This window comes from Theropithecus gelada, chromosome 14, assembly GCF_003255815.1.
Source record: "Theropithecus gelada isolate Dixy chromosome 14, Tgel_1.0, whole genome shotgun sequence".
NCBI classification, from domain to species: Eukaryota; Metazoa; Chordata; class Mammalia; order Primates; family Cercopithecidae; genus Theropithecus; species Theropithecus gelada.
Genome location: NC_037682.1, coordinates 110,548,044 through 110,557,374, shown reverse-complemented (window position 1 = coordinate 110,557,374; position 9,331 = coordinate 110,548,044). Strand labels below are relative to the sequence as shown.

Below are 9,331 nucleotides of genomic sequence, written 5' to 3'. Positions count from 1 at the left end.
GGTTTCAAACTCCTGACCTCAAGTGATCCGCCTGCGTTGGCCTCCCAAAGTGCTGGGATTACAAGCATGAGCCATCACGTCCGGCCTGTCATCCTATTTTATCTCATCTCCTCCTCCTCCCTTCTCCGACCACCTTCTCTAGAGTAAAAGATCTTTGCTCTCAATTTTGGAACACTTAAAATTCCTTCAGTCACTCTTGTTAGGAAGATATAAGGGAAGAGAGCGAGAGACAGGAGGCAATTTAACGGCCAAACAGGATTATTCACAGGAATAAGCCTGCGAGGGGTTCCAGTCAGGAGTCTGGCTGAGACCCTGATCGCTTACAAGCTGAGGCTTTTATACTGGGGAGGGGTTGGGAAGTGCTGGCTGATTGGGACTGTTGGGGACTTTGTTAGGCTATGTTATCTTCTGTTGAAGCTATGGGCGGGGTTAATATTTGCTTTGTCATCATTGTTGTAAAATAGCATCACTACTGTTACTCCTCACAACTCTTACCTGGGATCAGTGAAAACCACTGTTGTTGAGAACTCTTACAGAATTTCTGAGCTCTTATCTAAATCATCTGTCGAGTCTTTGCAATGACCTACCAGGCTGGTAGGAAACCGGGGCTCATAGTAATTAACCAAGGTCACACTGTTAGAATGCTGTGGGTCTGGGACTAGAATTTGATATTTACTCTGGGCCCTGTCTCTGTCCCCAACGATCAAACCACAAGTTAAAATTCCAAATTGTGGGCCGGGCGCGGTGGCTCACGCCCATAATCCCAACACTTTGGGAGGCCGAGGCGGGCGGATCACGAGGTCAGAAGATCGAGACCATCCTGGCTAACACGGTGAAACCCCGTCTCCACCAAAAATACAATAAATTAGTCTGGCGTGGTGGTGGGCGCCTGTAGTCCCAGCTACTCGGAAGGCTGAGGGAGGAGAATGGCGTGAACCTGGGAGGCGGAGCTTGCAGTGAGCTGAGATTGTGCCACTGCACTCCAGCCTGGACGACAAAGCGAGACTCCGTCTCAAAAAAAAAAAAAAAAAAAAAGGAAAGAAAAAAAATGCTGTGTTATCTTACAACACCTTTCCCAGACTGTGAGCAACTTGGGAACAATGATTATCCACCTCAGTGTTCCATGTGTTTTGTAGAGGAGGGCACTCACTAAAAACATGGTTTGCTGAATGCAACCACTTAAGAATTGGACATGCCGTGCTCAACCCGTAAGGGGCGCTGTGTTAGTCCAAGGAGCAGCGTGACCGGCGGAAGGGAGTAAGTCGATGTCCCCGGCATGTGGCGCGGAGAACTCCACTTGCCGGCAAGCGAAACAGGAGAAGACCACGCCCCCGCCAGTCGCGCATGCGCAGCCTTCGCTGGCTCCGCCCCGTCCTATTCGGGCTCCTGCCTCTGTTCAGGTAGGGGCGGTATGCGGGGGAGGGGCGTCACCTGAGGGCGGGGCTCTCAGGTCTTGGGGATCCATTGTTGGCAAACCCCAACTTCCGATACGACCTGGAGCTGTTCCTGCAGTTCCGGAGACAATTCATGGGTCTTGGGGGCACCGAGACGCTGCCCCTGACCAGCACAAGACCCCTTTCTATGGCGCCAGTCCTGTGGTATCCGCACCTCTCCAGTTCCTGCACCCCCGGCCCCGTGGTTTCCAGCCGCACAATCGCGTGTCCTGAGTAGCGTGAGGACACGGGGCTGGGCAGGTGCCAGGAGCCCGCCGCCTCTCCTCCTCCCCCGCCCGCCGCCTGGCCCTCCCCTACCAGGCTGAGCCTCTGGGTGCCAGAAGCGCGGGGCCTCCGGGGGAATACGTGCGGTCCCTCGCTCCGCGTGCGCCTACGCCTTCTGCTCCAGTTACTTTACCAATTGAGCGGAAAAGCCGGGGCATGTTGCCGGGGCCCTGGGCGGGACTGTTGTGCACCTTCCCGCCCACGGGCTGCCCAGTCCCGCTGCTTGCGGCCCCTGCCAACGTCCCCCAGGTTGGAAACCAGACCCTGCAGCCCCCAGCCAGCCCGAAGGAAGCCCACACTGACGTCGCAGGGTAATGGGGATCCAGAGGTAGCTCTGTGGGGCCCCATCAGAGCTTAGCAGGGCTTTCTGTGTGACACCGTGGGACCTGAACTGGGGAGGTCCCCTTTGCTTAGAATTACAGGGGGCAACTGTAGGAAGCAATTACATCTATTATGTGCTAAGGATTGAGAGTTCTATGGATTGAGGCCCTCTCTAGAAGGCTTAGAAGTGGGGTAAACGGGGTGTGTGTCTGACTTTGTGTTTTGCTGGGGTGGTGGTGAGTGGGTGTAGAAACTAACCTAGTGCCAAGTGCAGTGTCTGTCAACTAGTAAGTTAATAAACCTTTCGTGAATGAATGAGAAGGTTCTGTGACTGAGGGAGCAGGGCTAGAGAGGGCATCTCTGCTCATCCCACCCCTGCCTCCCCTGGGCTCATGCAGACAAAAGTAATTAGGTTGAACCTTTAATCAAAGCTGGTTTCACAGGCAAGCAGACATGATAGAGGAGGTAAAGGCAGAAATCCTGGGGACACAGGGTGCTGGCCTGGCTCACAGGCATGCCTCCTTCTGGGACCTCCTCCACCCCCTGCAGTTTGACGATCAGTAATCTCTTGTTTTCTTGTTTCCCTCAGGACACTGGGTCCCCTAGGAGCCTCCCCAGGCTTAATGATTGTCCAGGAGGTGGCTATAAAGGGAGCCTGGGAGGCTGGGTGGAGGAGGGAGCAGAAAAAATCCAACTCAGCAGATCTGGGAACTGTGAGAGTGGCAAGCAGAAGCTGTGGTCAAAGGCTGTGCGTCTTGGCTGGTAGGGCCTGCTGTTTTCTACCATGGCAGCCCAGGGCTATGGCTATTATCGCACTGTGATCTTCTCGGCCATGTTTGGGGGCTACAGCCTGTATTACTTCAATCGCAAGACCTTCTCCTTTGTCATGCCATCATTGGTGGAAGAGATCCCTTTGGACAAGGATGATTTGGGTGAGCCCTGAAACAGCAGGGTGGTGGGCCTGGGGACACAGAACCAGCAGGACACACTGGGTGTTTGTGTACGGGCATGTCGTGTGGGTGGAGTGTCAGTGCAGTAGAGGCCAGGTGCCAGAAAAAGAGGCTCTGAGATCCATGGATGTGGGTGCATGCAGGGCTAAGGAGGGCTGCTTATTTGATGTGTGTGGATGTGTGTGCGCATGCCCCTGGAGGCACTGTTTATTCTGAGAGTGTCTGGGGGCTTCTGAGCATGGTTTTCACATCTGTTTGGGTGCATGTGGAGGCTTCAGGGTGAGTGCTGGCTACTGACACTGTGAGCACTGGAAACTAAAAAGTTGGCACAATGACTTCATGTGGCCTGGCATGCTACCCTTCAGGAGGGACAGGGTCCCTGACTCCAATCCTGAGCCCTTCGCCCCATGTTGGGTGGTGGAGCAACAGAACTGCTAGAGGCCCGGGGTTGGCATCCAGGGTGAGGTGGGAAATCCCATATGCAAATCCCAGGGATGGGGAGCTGCCATGTCCTGCTCCCTTTTTGTTCCCTGACAACTGTAGCTGAGACTCATGGGTCAGTCTGGGGCTAGTGCTGATGGTGAGGCAGGAGAAGTGGCAGAAGTAGTAGGGCCCCATGTGTGAGTGTCCGATTGCAGCGCAGGCTCCTCCTGTTCCTCTGAGAAGTAACCTGTCTCACCCCACTGGGCACCCCTACACACCTGACCCCATGCCTTCTTCCATTGCTCCCGTGTTTCTCCCCTGGTCCCTAACCCCTAAGTGTACTGTTCCCTGCTCCCCTCCCCTGCAGGGCTCATCACCAGCAGCCAGTCAGCAGCTTATGCTATCAGCAAGTTTGTCAGCGGAGTGCTGTCTGACCAGATGAGTGCTCGCTGGCTCTTCTCTTCTGGGCTGCTCCTGGTTGGCCTGGTCAACATATTCTTTTCCTGGAGCTCCACAGTACCTGTCTTTGCTGCCCTCTGGTTCCTTAATGGCCTGGCCCAGGGGCTGGGCTGGCCCCCATGTGGGAAGGTCCTGAGGAAGGTAAGTGTTTCCAAAGAGCCTGTTTGGATTGTCATAGAGGATGCCTAAAGAGCATGTGGGAGCACCCCTTCTTACCCACCACCTCCATACCCAACCCAGAGCAGGTTCCTGGGCAGTTCCTGGCCAGCTCCTATTGCTTGTCAAGATATTTTAGGAGGCTGAGAGTGGTGGGATCAGGTGGCAGAGGAGGGAACTGCCCTGCCAAACAGAAGCGCCCTCTCCCTCTTCCCTGTAATGTGAGCTTCTAGGGCTGCCCCACCTGACCCCACCCTCAACATGGGCAGTAGGCTGGACACCTATGTTGTTGCTCTCTGCCCCACAGTGGTTTGAGCCATCTCAGTTTGGCACTTGGTGGGCCATCCTGTCAACCAGCATGAACCTGGCTGGAGGGCTGGGCCCTATCCTGGCAACTATCCTCGCCCAGAGCTACAGCTGGCGCAGCACGCTGGGCCTGTCTGGGGCACTATGTGTGGTTGTCTCCTTCCTCTGTCTTCTGCTTATCCACAATGAACCTGCTGATGTTGGACTCCGCAACCTGGACCCCACGCCCTCTAAGGGCAAGAAGGGTAAGCCCCCACCCAAGCCAACCACTGGGGCACTCATTCAGCAGGCAGATTTTTGTTGAAGACTAGGCGTTTGCCTGGTCTTATGCTAGTCAGTGGATGTGGGGGAAGGAGTGGTAACGAAGGCTGCATGGGGAGTGAACAAAACTCCATCCCAAGAGGCAGTTAAATACTCGACAAGTGGCAGAGCCAGCAAGAGCTGTGACTCATGTTATTTTCTGGCCTTTCCTCACAACAGCACAGACTTCCCTGTCCTGGATAGATAGAATCATGAGCTTTAGTGGTTTGGGCCTGTTTGATCCTGTTTGTCTTTCATTCATTGAGCTTGGTCCTTAAGTGGCTTGGTCCTCCCTGGTCCTGTTTCTCTTTCATTCATTGAGCTTGCAGAGGAGAAGGGGAGAGGAGAGCAGTGGGGTGAGGGAATACCCTTCACGTTGATCCTGGCTGTGCAGATGGACTCTGCCCCTGTAGCTGGTTAATGAATGTTGGGGGCTCAGGTTGGGGAGAGCAGTCAGAGTCGAGCCTGACACCCAGCCTCTTCCTACCTCCAGGCTCCTTGAAGGAGGAGAGCACCCTACAGCAGCTGCTGCTGTCCCCTTACCTGTGGGTGCTCTCCACTGGTTACCTTGTGGTGTTTGGAGTAAAGACCTGCTGTACTGACTGGGGCCAGTTCTTCCTTATCCAGGAGAAAGGACAGTCAGCCCTTGTAGGTAAGATGAGCATGGGGACAAGGGTGGGCATAAGGAGCAGGAACCAATGCAGGGGATGGAAATTCAGGCCTTGCTTCCCTTTATCCTCTTTATTCGTTCTTTGAGGCCGGGCACTACTCAGGCAGCTATGGCCAGTCACCCATGGGAACCCTGTACCTCTCCAGGTTTAAGCCATTGTGGGACAACCCCAATGTGTAACACCCTCCCACCCTTCCCTTCCCTCTTCCTACCACAACTCCCCACTGCAGGTAGCTCCTACATGAGTGCCCTGGAAGTTGGGGGCCTTGTAGGCAGCATCGCAGCTGGCTACCTGTCAGACCGGGCCATGGCAAAGGTGAGCGGGCAGAAGGGACAGGAAGGAGAAGGGTCCCTTTCAGTCTTCACAGCATGGCTGGGACAGGCACTGGAGAGATGGGAGTCCCAGGGCACAGGCAGGTTGGCATCTGCTGGTTTAGACCGGGTGAGGAGGGAACGATTCCGGGCTGGTCTTAGCTTTCCTACAGTTGTGGAGGTAAGGCTCTTGGGAGAATTTTAACTGATGTGAAGGACAGCCAGAATATTTCTTAACTTAGCTATAGGTTTCTCCACAGCCCCAGGAAAACGGGCTGGGAACAGACTAGGTGCACTCCCCAGCACGTGTCCTAGACCTGCCCCATGGGGGAGGAAGGGATGTTGTGGAGTTTGGCCTCAGAATGTAATGAGCAGGTCCCAGGGCCTCCCAGAGCTGCCCAGGGCCAAGAACTGAGGTGGGATTGCCAAAGACCTGTCAGCAGAGTCCCTGCTGTATCAGAGTCCAGGGATGGGGGTTCTCTGCCCTGTTCTGAGGGTGTGACATTGCCGGGACTGTATCCATAGGCGGGACTGTCCATCTACGGGAACCCTCGCCATGGCCTGTTGCTGTTCATGATGGCTAGCATGACAGTGTCCATGTACCTCTTCCGGGTAACAGTGACCAGTGACTCCCCCAAGGTAATTAAGAAAGGCCTGGCTCACAGCAGGGCACAAGGAGAGAAGGCAAGGGCCACTGACTCACTCTTCCTCTCCTGGCTGTAGCCTGGGCCAATCTTTTCTTTGCCTCTCAGATTCCCTTTTCAGTTCTGATTGGACCGTTCCTCTCTGTGTCTGGGTTCTCCTCCTCCACTCTGGGCCTGGTTTTCTTTTCTTCCCTGTGCTCCTCTAGGATGTTGCTTTCTGGACTCCGGCTCTTCACCCTCTCGCAGAGCTCACAGGCTTTACAGAGCATGAGGTGCCTTAAAGATATCTCTGGTTTTTCTCCTCGTCTGTCTTACCTTTGTCCTACCCCTTTGCCTTACCCCTAGCCAGTCCAATTTGTGTGAATCCTGAGGACAGCCTCTAGCTCGGAGGGATGACTTCTGTACCTCCTTTCCTTGCCCACCTAGGTCCCAGGGTTTGCTCAGTGTGGCATCTGCTACTCTAGCTCTGTACTGTCAACTGTGTTGGGGAGTGGGAGGAAAAGGGTCACTTACTTACTGTCCCTTTATGACTCCCGTTTGTTCCTGGGGACCAAGCCTCCTTCCTCGCTTTGGCAGCGGTGGGCAGGCAGGTCAGCTTTCCAACTCTGAATGCCACTCCACTCTGCCCTTGGCAGCTCTGGATCCTGGTATTGGGAGCTGTATTTGGTTTCTCCTCGTATGGTCCCATTGCCCTGTTTGGAGTCATAGCCAACGAGAGTGCCCCTCCCAACTTGTGTGGCACCTCCCACGCCATTGTGGGACTCATGGCCAATGGTAAGTGTTACCTTCTAGAGTCTCTCCCTCACCCCCACCTGTGCTTTGCATATAAACCAGTGAGAAGCTGGAGCTCGCACCACTGGCTTAGGTTCATCCCCTTCCCCCTGACAGTGGGCGGCTTTCTGGCTGGGCTGCCCTTCAGCACCATTGCCAAGCACTACAGCTGGAGCACAGCCTTCTGGGTGGCTGAAGTGATGTGTGCAGCCAGCACGGCTGCCTTCTTCCTCCTGCGAAACATCCGCACCAAGATGGGCCGAGTGTCCAAGAAGGCTGAGTGAAGAGAGTCCAGGTTCCAGAGCACCATCCCACGGTGGCCTTCCCCCTGCACGCTGTGGGGGGGAGAAAAGGCGGGGCCTGCTTGGCTAGCCCTGAACCTTTCACTTTCCATTTCTGCGCCTTTTCCCTCACCCAGGTGGCGCTGGAAGCTATCAGTGGCTAGTGAGGTCCCAGTTTCCCTGGTCCTATGCTCTATTTAAAAGATAACCTTTGGCCTTAGACTCCATTAGCTCCTATTTCCTGCCTTCAGACAAACAGAAAACTTCTGCAGTCAGGAAGCCTCCTGTACCCTTCTTCTTTTCCTAGGCCCCATCCTGTCCCCATCCTACCCTATCCCCACCTGAAGTGAGGCTATCCCTGCAGCTGCAGGGCACTAATGGCCCTTGACTTCTGCTGGGCCCTAAGTCCTCTCAGCAGTGGGCGACAGCTGTTGCCAATACCTCAGACTCCAGGGAAAGAGAGGCGGCTATCACTCTCACTGTACCACTAGGCGCAGTTGGGTATAGGTGGGAAGAAAAGATGACTTGTTATAGGAGATTAAAACTAGATTTGATACTGAACACTGTCAGTGATTCATTTTTTCAAAGTGAGACAGCTTCCTTGGGAAATACTGTTGATACCTGCTCTTGCCACCCCAAAAGGGAAAGACTTCATTTCCCTGGAATCGGGAAGCTGAAGTGTAGATGGACTCCTTTAAAGCTCATGCCTCCTCTGCCTTCACCTGAACATTGAATAGTTCAATAACTATTTTAGAGATAAAGCTATTGGGTTGTGGACAGGTTAAATAACTTGATGGACGGAGGAAGTGTAACAGTGGTTTACTGAATGTGTAGTCAGAAAGCCTAGGTTCAAACCCATACTGTCAGTAACTAGCTTGGAAACTTTGAGGCAGAAAGTCTGCTAAATCTGTAACAGAACGTACCCCCTGGACTTAGGGTGAAGATCAAGTGAGATAAAGCAGGAATGCCTGACTGTAAGTGCTTGATATATGTTCCATCATCATCATCATTTATTTTTATTTATTTATTTTTTTGAGACGGAGTCTCGCTCTGTTGCCCAGGCTGGAGTGCAGTGGCGCAATCTCGGCTCACTGCAAGCTCCGCCTCCCGGGTTCACACCATTCTCCTGCCTCAGCCTCTGGAGTAGCTGGGACTACAGGCGCTCGCCACCTCGCCCGGCTAGTTTTTTTGTACTTTTTTAGTAGAGACGGGGTTTCACTGTATTAGCCAGGATGGTCTTGATCTCCTGACCTCGTGATCCGCCCGTCTCGGCCTCCCAGAGTGCTGGGATTACAGGCTTGAGCCACTGCGCCCGGCCCATCATCATCATTATAACAGCCACCACCATGGCCACCACCACCCCAGGACCCCAGGAAATCAGCAGCAATTCTGGGACTAGATCCAGTGCTCATGCTTCAAAATCTTATGTTCATTTATTTAATGAACACATATTTGTTATGTTTTTTACTAGAACATAATCATCTTCCCAGAATTCCCTCACCATTTTTGTCTCCCTTCCTTTACCTTTCCCCCAAAACCATCGATTAAGATAGAGAGCAAACACCAAGATCAAAGGAATATTTATTACAACATTTATGGACCTAGCTCCTCCAAAAATAAATCCATACAGAGCTGGAAAGTAAGACCATGGTATATACAGAAGGAAAGAACACAGTGTTAAGGCTCAGGAATCAGTTTTGTCTTCAGGGTCCGCATTCTCCCATTTTCCAGTGCACTAACAAGGCTGCTGGGGTTTCCACTGGAGTATAAACAGCAGTATTCCTTTTGCAGGAACTCTCAGAATTTGGGGGTCCATCACAGGTTCAGCCTATGACCCAGGTCCAAAAGTTCCAGCCTTCTCTGCCACCTCCAGGGCTAGCTTCAGGTTCTGGTCAAAGAGCTCACACCTAAGCCAGGCCCAAGGTGGGAAAAAAAGCGTGAGGCCTGAGGCTTTCTCCCCACTTAAGCCAGGGGAAACTGCTTGAAGAACAACCTGTTTTTTTTTTTTTTTTTTTTTTTT

General features: G+C 53.2%; 2 protein-coding genes across 11 annotated transcripts in view; one reads left to right on the top strand and one right to left on the bottom strand.

The window, feature by feature from the left end:
• The first annotated feature begins 1,342 nt into the window (after positions 1-1,342).
• SLC37A4 (solute carrier family 37 member 4) lies at positions 1,343-7,872 on the top strand. Of its 5 annotated transcripts, none has more exons than XM_025356139.1 (11): positions 1,343-1,400; positions 1,513-1,694; positions 2,629-2,971; positions 3,780-4,012; positions 4,335-4,578; positions 5,127-5,285; positions 5,534-5,619; positions 6,141-6,254; positions 6,466-6,531; positions 6,895-7,033; positions 7,148-7,872. In XM_025356139.1, exons 3-11 carry the CDS (start codon positions 2,824-2,826, stop codon positions 7,312-7,314), a joined length of 1,356 nt encoding a protein of 451 aa, XP_025211924.1. In that variant the 5' UTR covers positions 1,343-1,400; positions 1,513-1,694; positions 2,629-2,823; the 3' UTR covers positions 7,315-7,872. The 5 variants fall into 5 exon arrangements, with proteins under 5 accessions (XP_025211924.1, XP_025211929.1, XP_025211927.1 ...); XM_025356140.1 differs by having other exon boundaries at positions 1,375-1,400; positions 1,513-1,967; XM_025356144.1 differs by lacking the exons at positions 1,513-1,694; positions 6,466-6,531 and adding an exon at positions 3,355-3,454 and having other exon boundaries at positions 2,629-2,801.
• Positions 7,873-8,867: 995 nt separating this feature from the next.
• TRAPPC4 (trafficking protein particle complex 4) overlaps positions 8,868-9,331 on the bottom strand; it is a 6,565-nt gene continuing 6,101 nt past the window's right edge. For all 6 annotated transcript variants that reach the window (XM_025356146.1, XM_025356150.1, XM_025356145.1 and 3 more), the window contains one exon: positions 8,868-9,218. In XM_025356146.1, coding sequence (XP_025211931.1) covers positions 9,140-9,218 — 79 coding nt within the window. In that variant the 3' untranslated portion in view covers positions 8,868-9,139. The remainder of the gene's footprint in view (positions 9,219-9,331) is intronic.

What these genes read in the sequence shown, in the direction of transcription:
- SLC37A4 (XM_025356139.1), top strand. Translation starts at nt 2,824, where the DNA reads ATGGCAGCCCAGGGCTATGGCTATTATCGCACTGTGATCTTCTCGGCC. An exon ending in GCCCTCTAAGGGCAAGAAGG is followed by an intron (nt 4,579 to 5,126) that starts GTAAGCCCCCAC and finishes TCCTACCTCCAG; the next exon opens with GCTCCTTGAAGGAGGAGAGC. An exon ending in AGGACAGTCAGCCCTTGTAG is followed by an intron (nt 5,286 to 5,533) that starts GTAAGATGAGCA and finishes TCCCCACTGCAG; the next exon opens with GTAGCTCCTACATGAGTGCC.